Source organism: Durio zibethinus, chromosome 12, assembly GCF_047325235.1.
Source record: "Durio zibethinus cultivar Kanyao isolate XHJ-2024 chromosome 12, ASM4732523v1, whole genome shotgun sequence".
Lineage (NCBI taxonomy): Eukaryota > Viridiplantae > Streptophyta > Magnoliopsida > Malvales > Malvaceae > Durio > Durio zibethinus.
The window spans coordinates 24,230,194-24,245,264 of record NC_143173.1 but is presented as its reverse complement, the minus strand read 5'-3'; the positions used below and the strand labels follow the sequence as shown (position 1 = coordinate 24,245,264).

The window sequence follows — 15,071 nt, the reverse complement described above, 5'->3', positions numbered from 1 at the left end:
CAATCAAATGAATTTTAAATAAATTTGATAATTTAAAATATGATATGATAATATAATATAAAAATAACACAAATAAAAAATATAGAGATCACATAATTTACAATTTTTAAAAAATTATAAATAAATTTAATAAAATTTAAATTTTATATTTTTATATTAATATAAATTTTGATATGTAATTTTTATATAAAATATAATATAAATATAATATTTTACATAATGTAACAACGTGAATTATCAAATCTACTTTCTAACTATTTACATTTAATACATAAATCATTTTTTTAATAAGCAAGACTCGTTCGTAAGCTATTAAGAGCTTTATTAATTATTTATTTATTTTTATAAATCATAATCTTTTCCATGCAATCAAAAGACCTTTCCAACCATTTGCATTTAATTTCAAAAATCACTTTTCTTTTATAAACAAAAATTTAGCTTCAAATAATCAAAATCTTTCTCGTGTAAAATGATCTCCTCCAAAAATAATTAATAAGCTTATAAATAAAAATCAATAAATATATGTGCAAGTTAAAGTCTTGCTCTTCAAGCAGTATTTGGATACTTCAACATAACAAAGTGATATAAATGGGCGGACGATGAGTTTAAATAATAAAAAATAATTTATTATATATTCGATAGATTTAACATAAATAAATATGTTTGAATTGATTTAAATAAGAAATATATTAAGATGAAACTCAAAAATCCTTTTCCTACTAAATAGATAAGAAAAAAAAAAAAAACAAAAGTGCACGTGTTAGGGTTCATGCACCCTCAAATCCTCAATCATATAATTGTTTCCTTTATAATGTATTTCCTTAATTGCCTTCCTAACCTACAAAGTTTTTTCCTTGTAAAAAACACAATAGTGCATCGTTATAAGAATTGACACGTGAAGCTTGAAATGAGATGTATTATATTTTTTCATAGAAAAGAGTTAATTGTAAATAAATTATTATTTTATATATTAATAGTAAATTTTTAAATTTCATAAGTAAGATTAGATAGTTATCACATATATTCATTGACCATTATTGCATAATATTTCAATTTATAAAATTAGAGATATTTTTATTTACAATTTTCATCCAATTTAAAATAAGGAAAAATGCCCAATGAAAAAGGTTGTATTAATTATTAAGTAAAAAGGAAAAAAAAAAAAAAAGGAAAGCAAAATGCAACAAAATCCAATCCATTGGGCCGTTGACCCAGCAAATCTAATTCCATATCACTCGGTTCGACCCGGTAACCCTTCTCAAAAGTTCATCGTTACAAAACAAAATTTCCCTTTTCTTCGCGTTCACCGTACAGCATCTCTGCAAACCCTCATCGCAGATCCCAGCGAGAGAACTCCCTCTACCTTATCGAATCGCCATGGATTATGGAGCTCGAAGAAGAGGTCAAGGAGGCATCTTCGAAGGTCTCTACAGAGTCATCATGCGCCGTAACTCCGTTTACGTCACCTTCGTCATCGCCGGCGCTTTCCTTGGAGAACGGGTAAATTTTAACTTTTTTTTTTTCGCATAGAATCCCTTACTATTTCCACTTTTGATCCGTTTCTTCGAATAAATTTTATAGTTGATTTTTGGAGAAGGTTAGGGTTTTTTAATTTCTGATTGGGATATTTTTGGTCCGGGGATTGTTAATTTTTATCGATTATTTGGTTTTTTCTTGTAAATGATGAGTTTCTAATAAGGTTTAAATATTAGTTGTTTATGAGTTCTGGTCTAATGAGAAAGAATGGTGAAGATTCTTATTCTAATTAATTCGAATTTTGTAGGCTGTGGATTATGGAGTCCATAAGCTCTGGGAATACAACAATGTTGGGGTAACATTTCTAATCTTACGAATATCAGTTTTTTTTTTTTTTTTTTGTGCATTTTATGGCATGGGCAGCTTATTTGTGCGTGTGGAGTTTGGAATATTATTAGCAAATTTGGTCATCAATTCATTATTACTTTGCACAATCACACACGGATTTGTATTTGATTGCATTGTGGAGAGGATAGTCCCTACTCCCTGATTGACTAGTTGTTTAAACTTTTATAGCAAGTAAGATGGCCCAAGGTGCCTCTGCTTTACGTGGTTCATTCCAATTTCAGAAATCTAGATATAATAATCTTGTACTGGTTATTTTTTGATGGTTTTCTGGAACCAAGTATATCCATGATGGATTCTGTGACTTATCTGTAGTCTTTATGTAAATGTCAATTTTTTGTCAAGAACTACCATCATTATTATTCCATAGTTTGTAAGTGCTATTAGATGCCTGGGAAACTGTCTTTAGAAGATTTTGAAACTGTGGGAATGTGTCTTGTCTCATTTGTTGTTTGTGATATGCTTTCCGGAGGAAGGATCTGGGAAGGGTTGTAGTTTCCTTGCAAGCTCAAATATCATAAACTTTGAAATTTGGCTTTTCATGAAATAAATGTTGCAATTTTGTAGAAGGCTGTGACACCTTTTCAACAATTGCAGCACTTTATATTGTTATTGTGTGGTGGGTGACGTTACTTGCTACCTTTTTTATATTGAATCTCTTAGGTTGCTTTGCTATTATCTACTGTCAGTTGTGTGCATGGTTATGTGTTGCCAAAAGTGAAGTATTTTTGCTTCTTTTCTTTCTCTTCTCTCTCCTCTTCCTAAACAATGTGATATAGCCTTCTCTAATGCTATATTTTCTTCTTTCTTCCAAGTCTCAAATATGTTGCAATTTGATAATGATTATATGGATTTGGTTTGCTTATCTGATTTGATCCATCATTAAAAATTGTATGCTTAGTGGCTTTACAACTGCATGTTTGCTGGTCTTTGTCTGCAATAATCAATTACTTCCAGAGCTTAAGTAATCCATCTACTAACATGTAAATTTGATTTTATTGCTATTGAACAGAAACGATATGAAGACATTCCAGTGTTAGGACAGAGGCAATCAGAGGAATGAAATCATCCTGCTCTTTCTGGATATTTTGAAGTTGTTATTGAGGATAGGGTCTGAGCATATATCAATTAGGTAGCAATGCTCATTGTTGCAATAAAATGTTATTTGTTTTGGTGGAACATATTTGTTTCTTAACCATGAGCTGGTTGAATTGAATCATCTTTGAAAATTTTGGATTATTATTCAGAATTGATGGATGGCTACGATGTATACTGATCTACTTCTTGCATCACTGTCCGATTTGTGATTGTTGAATGTAGATTAATCTCAGCATGAATGACTGAACCCACATTTTCATTATAGTTGCATTTTTGTCAAGGACTAGAGTCTGTAAGTTTGTAATTTGGTTGCCTTTAATTGAATGGTGATAGAATAGAATGGATGTTCGGGCAGTGATTTCAACGGGGTATTTGAGGGGGAAAAACCAGTTGCAGGCCATTTTTGTTTCAGAAACTTGTGGACATTTATGTTTTGACTGTGAAGCATTCTGAGATTATGAACTAGTTTAAAGGGAAATACAAGAGAAACAACATTTGACATCAGAAGTGTGAGCATCCTCTCCTACCCTGTCGTTGTCCATTGTTTTCTAAATAACCGGCTCCTACGACACTAGTGAAACCACAATTCTCAAGTTCTTGTTCGTGAATAATTGAAGAGAGCCACGTTTGTCCTGTAAACTTCATCATTGTTTTCAAGATTCAAGAATTTGACATTTTAAAAACCCAATGTGAAGATGGTGCAGAAGTTTTTGAGCAAGCATGAGCAAAGAACATTTGTATTCATGTCAGAAACACACAGGAATGGCGCACACTTTTGTGGTTTCGTTTTATTGGATTTAGGGTTAAATACTAACTTGTCAGTAGTTGGTCTCAAATAAAAAGTACAGGAAGACGATCATCAATTTGAGTATAGACTAAAGAGTAATCTTACTCATTAATACAGCATACGAGTTCCTAATTAATAGATAAGCGGCAGTGCCCTCACTACATTATGATGTTACATATGAAATATGCATAATGTTCGTAGTTGATATGACAAAAAAATCTGGTAGAAAAAAGATTCACTGAATCGTTCCGTCAGCTGATACTCTCAGCCTCACTGGAAGTATGGGCAATGTATTTGAAAGACCTATTGTTTCACCATGAATGAACTTTTACAACTGCACCCTCCAACTGCACTTGGATTTGTTGTTACCTGCACAAGAAATTGGAATTCAGCCACTGCAGCCTCGCTTATGGCATATCCATACTAGGTAAAATAGTTGTTGAAAACACACTAAATACGGTGGCACCAACAACCAGACACTAGATTCATGATAATTCACATAAAACGGTGCTACACTGCAGCTGACCACTACATAGGTTTTACACGGCACAAAAGAGGTCAAGGTGACAGAAGTGAAATATCATTTAATGTGGCGTTATAACTCTAATTCTGTGGATACATAAAGCCACTTGACTTTGCCTGAGGTTTATAATCCTTTTGCACCATCTGATTATAACCAATTATATCACGCTGAAGAATATCAGAAGGAAATCTGAATAGAATCTTTACATAATGAAGCAGTGATGCAGACAAAATTAGTGATTGATGGAGTGCCTGTGTTGTCTTGCTAGTAGTCAGAATTGTAAGTTATAATTGATTATAGAAACATTTTAAGGTGAGTGCACAATTTGATGTACACATTTATGAATCACACCTAAAGGGTCAATAGGCCCTATTAATCCCAATGTTACTTCATACATTTTTGTTCACATCTCATACCAAGAAAAAGTTTTAAAGAGTATTGACTGAGTGTTGGGCATATTTAACTTCGTAGTAGTAGCATTAAACAAATGTAAGTAGGAAGATTAAGAGGGAATATCACACTCAAGCAAAATTAGAAGTGAAAAATAGCATCATTAAACAGGTTCACATAGATGCTACGAGGCTATGTAGAATTTGACTAGGAAGATCATCTGATGGACATGCAATACATAAACCACCACAATGAGCTAAAACCTTGTTAAGAGGAGCACTACAAATTTTTCCAAACCAATATGGAATTTGGGTGACTCAGTTTCTAATATAGAACAAAATCTTGCCTTATCCCACCAAACTTGATGATAATTAGTCCACCTTTTCCAATCCAACTAAATAAAAACAAATCTAATCACGAAGATTCTAGCATCATTCCTGCAGTCGCATGGAGTACCATCAGGACACTGCTTAACTCTCTTTAGGCTAGTTCTGGAGCTAACATAAATAGACCAGGGAAAAAAGCAAGACAATAACCTCAAATAGATTCAGAGGTGCCTAAAAAACGTAAAAATGCATCCTATTTTGATGTTTAACATTCTCATGCCACAATAAATGAAGAGTATTTGCATCTTATGGAGATCTCCATTATTCACAAGGAAGGCGTGCAGCTTACCAGCAATCAATTTAGAAGATATCACAGGGAATCAATTAGCTAGAGGAAAATTACTTCTATTCTAGAACTTAAAACAACATCACAGACACATTTATGCTCCCAACAAGATAACATGACTTACCAGGAATGCTGAACGAATTAACTCCTCAACGTAATCAATGGTTGCTCCTTTTACAAAATCATAGGAAATATTATCAACTAACAATTTTATTCCTTCTTTCTCGAAAACTCTGGAAATAGAATAAAAAAAAAGTGGTTACAGTAGTAATAAGAGAGAAAGAAATTAAGCATTCTTTTCGTCAAACCAGAAAAAAAAGAAGAAAGGAGAAGAAAGAAACCTATCGTCTGGGTTGGTTTTGTCAACCAGATCAAAAACGTATTGAAACCCAGAACATCCTCCTGTTTCTACACTCAATCGAAGCATCTTTTCCACGGATGATTCTTCACTTGCTTGCAATTCTTTCATTCTCTGCAAGGCATCCCGAATGTCAATGGGAAAATGACCACAAGGACCAAATGCAGATTATCTAAGCATTTAAGCAGCATATTTATCACCAACCATTTGAAACATAATTCAAAGAAATAAGCAAGGTTATTCATTCAAATTTCACTGCAATGGGTAAAAAGTTATTGGGTCCATAACCTAAATTTTGTAATTTTGTTACAGTATCTCATACAAGTCGGTCGAAAGTCTTTAGTGAAGAAAGAAGACAGGTTTTTTTTACAATATATTTCAGTATCAATTTATAACAAGAAAAGATTGATAGAACAAAAATTACATAACCTCATATGAAAGGGAAAAAAAGGAGGCTGCATGAAGATTGTGACAGAAAGTGAAATAGGAATGAGAAAGAAATTGAATGAATGTTTCTATTTAATTATGTTCCAAAATATTAAAATTTACAGCACTTACATATATGTTCTCACAAGCTAGATTTTACACAAAAAGAAATTAAGATAATTCAAAAAATTCAATCTTTTCCTGCACTTTTTCAACACCCAAACAGAACAGCAGAACCACAACCCCCCATTAAATTACAGAACGCTCTCAAAAACAATTACTAATATGGAAAAAGCCAACAAAGCGGTAATACCAAAAATAAAACAAAACAAAACCGATAAACAATACTTAGAAATGGTAAAATATACAAATGAAACAAAAGAAAAAATCAAGTACCCATAAAGCAAAAAAAGTTTTTTTTTTATAATTTTTTTTACCTTGATGCAATTATCTGTCATGTGAATAGCATCGAGAGATGGAAATGGAGATTCAGAAGATTCAGAAGAAGCCTCACGAAGAGCTGAAGAAGATGAAGAATAGGAGGACCTTAAAAGTCTGTGGTTCTGTCTGATTCGAGCTATGAAATATGGAGAAATGCGTTGAATCAGTGATCTCGACATGGGGTTTCGATTTTCCTATTTTTTATTTACTAACTATTCTGTTCTTATCACGGTTTCATGGCTTAAAGCTTCGACCTTTTCTTTTCCTATGTTTCTGGGTTTTTCTCTTTGGGAGCGGTTGAGTGAAAAAAGCTCGTGCCAAACACAATTTATGACCACCCAAAGGTCGCTTCGCTTACCGACAGGGTATAATTACAATTAATGAAGAATCAAGGGATCAAATTATAATTATAAAAACCACAGGACATCTATAATAAAACATCAACCTGCAACTCACTTTGGGCAAGAACTTCATCGAACACATCAAATGCATTGAACCATAACAGGTATGAATTGCTGAGCCCTTTATTATTATTATTTTTTGTATTTATATTGAATATTAATTCAATTAAAGATTCTTTTTTTAACTATCTAGAGAATTGGAAAGAGAAAATGGAGAACAGTAATTCAACAAAAGAAGAACAAAATTTCCGGGTTCGAAAACTGGAACTTTCAGACAAAAGTAAGGGTTTTATCGAGCTCTTACAACAACTAACTGTTTTTGATTCTGTTTCTGACAAAGAATTCGAAGACAGGTTTAAAGAAATAAGTATGTACGGTGATGATCATCTTGTTTGTGTAATCGAAGATGATTTTTCGGGTAAGATTGTAGCGACAGGGAGTGTGTTTATTGAGAAGAAGTTCATAAGGAACTGTGGGAAGGTTGGGCATATTGAAGATGTAGTGGTTGATGGGAATGTGAGAGGCATGCAATTGGGGAAGAAAATCGTGGGGTTTCTGGCAGATCACGCTCGTTCCATGGGCTGTTATAAGGTTATTTTGGATTGCAGTGTTGACAACAACGTGTTTTATGAGAAGTGTGGTTTTAAGCAGAAGGAAATTCAGATGGTTAAGTACTTCGTTTGAATGTAATGTTTTGCTTTTGCCTTTTCTTTACATACAATGCTTATTTTGATGATGAGATCAATGGCATGTTTATTTGAATATCTTGTCTTTGTCTGTCGCATGCTTCAAAAATTATCAGCATATTTACTTTTTCTGGAATGTGGCTCAAGATTTCAGGATGAATTGTGTGCTTATGATGTATTATTGGACTGTGCTTAGCACATATGATGGGAGGAGTCATTAGACATTTTACTTTTATATTAAACTTGGTGTAGGATCTTGTGGCTAGATTAATCAAACCATAACTTACTTTGATGAGATCAATGACATTTTTGTTTGAATATCTTATCTTGTCTTTGTCAGTTGAATGCTTCAAAAATGATCATTATACTTACTTCCTCTGGAATGTGGTTCAGAATTTCAGGATCAATTGTGTGCTTACGATATATTATTGGACTGTGCTTAGCATATACGATGGGAGGAGTCATTAGACATTTTATATTAAACTTGACATAGGATCTTGTGGCTAGATTAATCAAACCATAAGCTAGAGAGTAGTTTTCAGCCGCCCAATAAGCTTCAAGGAGGCCTTTTTTCTGGCAAAGTAGATGGCGCATGCAGGAACCTTCATTCATGAATGTCTCTAATGGTGTTCTAGTTCTACATGATTTATAATGCGTAGTAAAGTTTCAGCTTTAGTGTTCCTTGCCTTAATATGGATGGATTTGTCAGTTCTAATCTGTAACTAAGGGCAAAGTTTTGCATGTAGTGTTTATCTTCTGCATAGGACAATCCTTTCTGGAGAAAAAAAATTGTGGGATTAGACTTAAACAGTAATATTGTTGTTTGTTGATATTCCCTCATTGGTTTGTGGTGGAATGTTATGAAATGAATCTTCATTCATCCTTCCTACAATGAAGCTTAATTCTTGACTACATCTTATAACCAGATGGTCTGAATCTTATGCACAAAGTGAAGCTGACATTTCTGGATTTATTTTCCAATAATCTACTATTGTTTTCTGTATTATGAATGAATAAACTTCGACAGTATTCAGCTAATCTTTTGTTCAGCTTATTTAATCTGAGGGTTACTAGGAGCTGAAAGGTCATTGTTTTGGTTTAATCTTCTTCCCTACGTATTGAAAGATCTTAAGTGGTTTAGGAAGCTTGGATTTTTTATGTCAATAAGGATTAACTATTGCTGCTCTGCACCGAAAGCCCTAATCTTGCCTCATCGTATGCCCAAATATTTATAGTCATGCTTAGAGGAAGGAGAAGGTAAATGATTTAGAGGACTGGGTAAAAGTAATGTCAAGAATGAAAAGAGGGAACAGAATACGGTAGTTTGTTGTTCAGTAGTGTGAATTAAGGTTGAAAGTATGACAACGGGTGAGATCAGAGTGAGATTTTATTCGTCCTAAATTCAATCTGACATGATATTTATTTTTAATATTTAAATTTGATTTGATTTTATTTTTATATTTAAATTCGATTTGATTTATCTAAATTTTTATATTTTTTTTTATAAAAATATTTTTTATATATATACCAAGACAAAGCGAAACTGATTTATCTAAAATTTAATTTTAAGTTTTTCATTTAAAATTCGATTAGGCCCAAAATCTAATTTGAGAAAAAAAAAATCCTTAAAAGTAACTCTTAAATTCGCAAGGTACTACTAACTCTACTATTGGGACGCAGGTAAGCAGTAGCGTTCAGTTACTTCTTTTTGGCTGCACCACTTCCTTTGCTTTAAAGTAAAGAATTTAGCTTTCTTTTGCTTTAAAACACTAATAGTCTATGATGCACTTTGTAGAATGACTGCTGATTGGAATCTGAATCTCATTCCGTTTATGCCATGAGTTTGATCAGTTAACTCTCTTAGATACTCTTACAAAATCATGAGCTTAAAAGCCGGTGTTGACTTGTTAGGTTTAATCAAGGTGCCTTGTAAATTGTAATTTTCTTTTTTGTAAGAAAAATGATGAAGAAAATGATGCCACTATTTCAAATAGTGAAACATTAGTGATTTAAAAACAATGATCATTTAAGTTATTTTTTTTTTTAACGAAGGTTTTTTTTATGTTTCGAATTTTTATTTTTTGCAAGTAAAATTTATTTAGGATCAGATTACTTACTATTGAATCAACACATCGTTGATAATTTTTTTTTTATTCACATATTTCGTTAGATATTAAAACAAATTAATATAAAAAGTCAGAAGTAAAATGATTAAAAATGTTAATAAAGAATCGAAACAAATTAATAGAGATGCTCTCTATATTATAAATTGGGGAATTTTATTAGGCAATTTCTTGATTGAAATATGGGATTTCCATAAGGGTTTATTTTGTTTCAAATTGGGTATTTCATTAGGGGTTTTTTTAGGGTTTTTGGTTTTTGGTTTTTTTTTTTTTTTTTTTTTATGTTAACATGTTGAATAATGGACTAAAGAATCACATTTCGAAAGTTTCAAAATTGGTTTGTACATTTTGTTAAATTTTGCATAACAAAATTGTAATTAATTCTTTAAATAACTAATATAGAAAATAAAATACTAAATAAAGCAAATTTGAATTTTCGTAGAAAATTATTTAATAAAACAGCTGACAGAAATAGTTATTTGTTTAAAAAAAACAAATGGAAAATTGAAAAAGAAAGAGAAGGACAAAACCCATTTAAAACTCTAAAACCCTATAAAGTTCCCAATTTACAGACAAAAAAAAAAAAAGCCCATAGGGGAATTGCTCTTTCAAACTCATTTAATTTTCATTCAAAGAAAATACCCTTTTCGTTATTCTTTCATTTGTTACTTCGATCATTGTTTTGGAGTTCATTTTCTCGTTGGTTCCTATGTGTTTAGAGAGCCAAAGTTTTTATTTTCAAATTTCTATCACGCTTATTTCATTTTTCTTATGATTATATAAAGAAAATGGGATCAAGCTTGCTTCAGTGGGAATCCGACCGTCTATTCTCAGCAGCCGAAGTTGTTCAAGATTCAGCTGACAGGTTTGTTGTTCCCCCTAAAATGGAATATACCCATTTCGAAAGTTTTCATTTTTATTGTTTTTCCTTTTGAAAAACATTTTTTTCTTTTTTTTTTAATTGTGGAATTGGGTTTCTGGTTTTATTTAATTTCTCCACAACTAGCCTTAATATAAACAAACTTTAGGATTTTTGTTTTTTGGAATAATGGCATCTAAATAAATGAATGTTGGTTTAGTGAGTTTGGTTTTGATTTTCTTTCAATTTTGCATTCATTGTATCTAATGAATTGAAATTAAGCTACGGTAGAAGACCTTTTATGCTATTGTATTGATGTGGAGTGATTTATTGTGCTGAAATATATTCTTATGAATGTTCAAAACTAATGATATTTCATTTGGTATTTTTCAGGATGGAATATTTTTCACCTTCTTTTGCATGAACAGAGTCTTGTTCAAGGTGATCATTCTGACCTGAGATTGCTTACTTCGATTGGGTATCATAGGTGTGATCTTGCTACCATACTCGAAACAACAAAATGGCAGGTATTGATTGTATTCTCTTTGCAACTCTTTTTCCCAGTTTCATTGATTAGCTAATTTTATTGCCTGCTTTAATTAGTTGGAAGATGTTGAACGAGCAGTTAGCTCATCAACTAGGATGGATCAGTACCACTCTAGGGAGGATATGATTTCCAGACATAAGCAGTTTATTAGAGCCATTGGGGAACAGATAAATAATGTTGAGAAAAGCTTGGAGGAAATGGCAATGGGAAATCCCATGAAAAACTCGGAGTGGGGAAACTTGAATGAACAAGATAGAGATGGTTTGGCATTATTTCTTTCTCGGGGAAATCATAGTGAACACAATCACCGTTATGACTTGGATGATAGTGACATCTTGAAAAGATTTCTTGATCCAACCACAGCATCTTGCTCAATAGATACTGGAATTGTTAGGAATGAATGTGGAGAAATTGAAGAAGTGAATATGAATGGTGTTTCTTATAATAGCCTGTAGCCATTATTATGATCCTATGAAGGATAATAACTTAGGGAAAGTAGGTTCTCATCGTTCTATAAATTTGGGTCTAGATCAGTGGATTCTTTCCAAGAGAGTTCTCGTAACAGGAATGCTGAAGATGGAAGTTGGGATTTAGAAGCTACTGAAGGCAAATCTAAGAGTTTCTTCCTTGAGAACAAATTGAGAGGCTCTTCCAGCAGAATGAATCTCTTTGGGTTCTTCAATAATCTATGGACTGCATATGGGAGTAGAATTCCTAGCAATTATACTAAAAGATTGAAAGACGGAGAAGAAGGGCGTTTGCCATCATACGTTGATGCTTATCATGCTGCACAGGTATGTTTCACTAGCAATGCTAATGCTTCAATCCATCTTAACATTAATCTCTTGAAGTCATGCTGCTGGTTTTTTAAGGTAAGCAATAGTCAAGATCTGGTGGAGTAGTTAGCTCAGGATTCTGTTACCAGCTTTAAACAAAATTGAGTTCTTAACCTCAAAAGTTTATAAAATTTATAAAGAAGAACCAAAATTTTGAATGATCTGTATTGTAGCACACCTTTAAAGCCGTTAATTTTGAACCTTTCTTATTGCTTAGTTTTTGCAATAACTCATCAAGTACTCTATAGCAGAGAGCCTGTTTTGCATTGGTCAATGACCTCATCTTATGGTATTTATCTCTTTCACAGCGTCAGTGTATTGAACTAAGTTCAGCACCTGGTGACCATGGTCTCCAGGGATTACGTGGGTTTCTGATAAAGGTCATGCACCTGCAAAGGAGACTTGGAGCATGTAATGCCAGATATGATAGATTTTCCTAACTTGGTACAGGTAATAGACGATCCAGATAAATGATACTGACAATAGTATTTGCCTTCACATTTTTAGGTAAGCGTGTGATTTGTATGTACAGTCTTTTATTTATTTTACTCTACTTATTAACACTAAATTCAAACTATCTGTTTATCTGATGCGTTTTAGATAATCGAATGTTTGCCTAAATCTATAACTTGTTAGACACTCTCTCTAGAAAACCCTTTTCATGCTTGTTTGTCCAAGCTCCTTTGAGATGCTCAAATATGTCATGCTGCTGTGGATTGGAGAATATATGACGGACCGTCATCTGGTGTATAGAAACCAAAGTACCAAACCTGAATTATCATACAGTAGATGGAAAAGGATTTCTCCCTTTAGTTTCAGCATTTAGCTCTATTTGTTTGATTTTGAAAAAAAAAAATTCATAGAAGGTTTCCTTCTGTTGTAGTTAGCTAGTATGGAGATCTAACTTCTCTTATGCTTAAACAAGTGAGAGAAGAATTTCTGAAAATGTTTTAGTGCTTACATATGAAGTTGTTTTTAGTCTCTCTGGGTAGAAGTTCTTTAATGATCAAGGTTCAACATCTATCTAAAAGCCTGGCAAAAAAAAAAAAAAAAGTTCAATCTAAAAGGAGTTAACCTAGAATGAAAATAATCAGTACAAATTTCATTTTAAGCTCCCAAAAATAAGCTTATGCTTTATATTTACATATATATATATATATATATTTATATAAACTTATGGAGAACTTTCTGCAAATCAAATTGTTTAATTACTGGTTGAATCCCTTATAAAAGTCTTTAGCATGCTGAATACGGGTATTGAGGATATCATGACTTGGTTTCGATTACATCTTGTTAAGCCTTACACCATGAGAGAAATATACGTATTCAGCTTTGTTTTTAACATTACAGCCGGTGGAAATAAAACTAATCTTTATCCTATAATTCTATTCATGCAGGTATGTTGGTCTTCCATATCACTTGAAAATAATCTTTTGCAGTTTGATAGAAACACCGTTGCATGTCCAAAGTGGGCGCAAGCAATGTTCTTTCACTTTTTGCCCACTAAACATGTGGGTGTGAGGACTTTTGTTGTTTGTGCCTGTTGAAATTCTCCACTCTGTGGGTTGTTTCGTGTAAAGATTATCAAGCATATAATCACCGATCACGAGTAAAAGCATTTCGGCATGCAAATTCATCTTGGGAGTATTCTATTGATTCAATCACTCCTGAAAGTTTCACAGTAACCATCTGTGATTCATGAGCAGTATGGCTGTGCAGATTACTAGCTCTGCTCCTATGGTAAGTTGAGGTAACTGATTCTCTCAAATTAACTTCGAGTTCGCTATCCGCCGTAGAAAACTAGCGATGCTATGTAATTTAGTGCAACAAATCTAAGAAATTAATTCTGTTTGTGGCCTGCCGTTGATTTTTCAGATCTACTTGAGTTAAACTAAACAGTTGTACAGTATCATATACTTAATTCTATGTATCATTCAAAGCCATCTCAAACTATGTAGTGGTTTACAAAACAGATCATTTACAGTTTACACAACCTATTTTCCTTTCAAGAGACAAAAAAAAAAAAAAAACAAATGGAGAAGAGGATTTGAATTCACAATGCAGTTGTTTGGTAAATCTATAATGACAGACATTAGTGAAAAATCAATATTTCTAACCCTCTGGCCTCAGCAAATCCAGACAGCATTGAAGCGTAGATTGCTGATTTTCTTTTGTAGAATTGCCTCTCCTGTGAATGGTATATCAGCAATTTCTAACTGACAGATTCAATGTCAAGCATTTAATACAATGATACGTTGATAAGTTGTACGAACTTGAGCCGCTCAAGCATATAGTAATTATGAAAAAGAAATTGAAAAAAATATATAGGAAAAATTTAAGCTCCATTTGTTTGAGAAAATGTTTACCGGTTTTATTTTTTATTTTTGTTTTATAAAAAATATTTTTTATTTTTTATTTTTTGTTTTCTAAAAAATGTATTTAGTAAATGAAAATAAAAATTATTTTCTAAAATCCAAAAATAAGAAAATAAATAACATATTCAATAATATTACTATTAATGTCATTTAATTATAATATAATATATATTGATTAAATTATGACATTAAAAAGTATTTAAATATGATAATTTGTAAAAACGTAAGGAAAAAAAAATAATTTATACCCTTTGTTTTCACAATTGAAAACATATTTTTTTTCATATTTCAATCCATTTTCGTTTTTATTTTCTAAAAATTTATTTTCATTTTTAATTATCACGTTTTCACTTATATTTTTTTTATATTTTCGAAAAATGAAAATAAAAAATAATTCTATTTTCTAAAACTAAAAACTACCTTAGACACCAAGAAAACTCTAGGAAACATTTTTCCTATATATATATATATATATATATATATATACACGTATATGTATGTATATTTATGTATATGCATTTAGGCTTTAGCAGAGGGAGCTTGGAAAAATTACCAAGTAACTATAGTCCATATAGCCTCTTCTTAGTCTGACTTCTCAATCTCTCGGAATCCTCTATCCCACTCTCGTTCTTCATAGTCTTGCTCAACCAAGTCTCTGTCAGTGAGTA

At 32.1% G+C, this 15,071-nt stretch overlaps 3 protein-coding genes and 1 pseudogene across 4 annotated transcripts; 3 read left to right on the top strand and 1 right to left on the bottom strand.

The window, feature by feature from the left end:
- Positions 1-1,255: 1,255 nt before the first annotated feature.
- On the top strand, positions 1,256-3,170 carry LOC111296259 (cytochrome b-c1 complex subunit 9, mitochondrial-like). Its single transcript, XM_022890458.2, has 3 exons — positions 1,256-1,500; positions 1,784-1,831; positions 2,894-3,170. Exons 1-3 carry the CDS (start codon positions 1,378-1,380, stop codon positions 2,942-2,944), a joined length of 222 nt encoding a protein of 73 aa, XP_022746193.1. The 5' UTR covers positions 1,256-1,377; the 3' UTR covers positions 2,945-3,170.
- A 652-nt stretch (positions 3,171-3,822) lies between these two features.
- LOC111296257 (iron-sulfur assembly protein IscA-like 2, mitochondrial) lies at positions 3,823-6,755 on the bottom strand. The gene is made up of 4 exons (XM_022890456.2): positions 6,573-6,755; positions 5,693-5,823; positions 5,476-5,584; positions 3,823-4,135 (listed from the first exon to the last, which is right to left on the bottom strand). The coding sequence occupies exons 1-4, from the start codon at positions 6,753-6,755 to the stop codon at positions 4,070-4,072; spliced, it is 489 nt and encodes a 162-aa protein (XP_022746191.1). The 3' UTR covers positions 3,823-4,069.
- Positions 6,756-6,902: 147 nt separating this feature from the next.
- LOC111296258 (glucosamine 6-phosphate N-acetyltransferase-like) lies at positions 6,903-7,739 on the top strand. Its single transcript, XM_089741319.1, has 2 exons — positions 6,903-7,081; positions 7,171-7,739. The coding sequence occupies exon 2, from the start codon at positions 7,188-7,190 to the stop codon at positions 7,659-7,661; it is 474 nt and encodes a 157-aa protein (XP_089597445.1). The 5' UTR covers positions 6,903-7,081; positions 7,171-7,187; the 3' UTR covers positions 7,662-7,739.
- A 1,282-nt stretch (positions 7,740-9,021) lies between these two features.
- LOC111298031 (uncharacterized) lies at positions 9,022-13,971 on the top strand (annotated as a pseudogene). Its single transcript, XR_002691153.2, has 8 exons — positions 9,022-9,042; positions 9,344-9,399; positions 9,459-9,491; positions 10,572-10,651; positions 11,039-11,172; positions 11,249-11,986; positions 12,337-12,478; positions 13,426-13,971. The product of XR_002691153.2 is annotated as an uncharacterized LOC111298031 (transcript).
- Positions 13,972-15,071: the final 1,100 nt, after the last annotated feature.

What these genes read in the sequence shown, in the direction of transcription:
- LOC111296257 (XM_022890456.2), bottom strand. Translation starts at nt 6,755, where the DNA reads ATGTCGAGATCACTGATTCAACGCATTTCTCCATATTTCATAGCTCGA. An exon ending in TGACAGATAATTGCATCAAG is followed by an intron (nt 5,824 to 6,572) that starts GTAAAAAAAATT and finishes GATGCCTTGCAG; the next exon opens with AGAATGAAAGAATTGCAAGC. An exon ending in TAATTCGTTCAGCATTCCTG is followed by an intron (nt 4,136 to 5,475) that starts GTAAGTCATGTT and finishes TTTCTTGTGCAG; the next exon opens with GTAACAACAAATCCAAGTGC.
- LOC111296258 (XM_089741319.1), top strand. Translation starts at nt 7,188, where the DNA reads ATGGAGAACAGTAATTCAACAAAAGAAGAACAAAATTTCCGGGTTCGA.
- LOC111296259 (XM_022890458.2), top strand. Translation starts at nt 1,378, where the DNA reads ATGGATTATGGAGCTCGAAGAAGAGGTCAAGGAGGCATCTTCGAAGGT. An exon ending in GCGCTTTCCTTGGAGAACGG is followed by an intron (nt 1,501 to 1,783) that starts GTAAATTTTAAC and finishes CGAATTTTGTAG; the next exon opens with GCTGTGGATTATGGAGTCCA. An exon ending in GGGAATACAACAATGTTGGG is followed by an intron (nt 1,832 to 2,893) that starts GTAACATTTCTA and finishes GCTATTGAACAG; the next exon opens with AAACGATATGAAGACATTCC.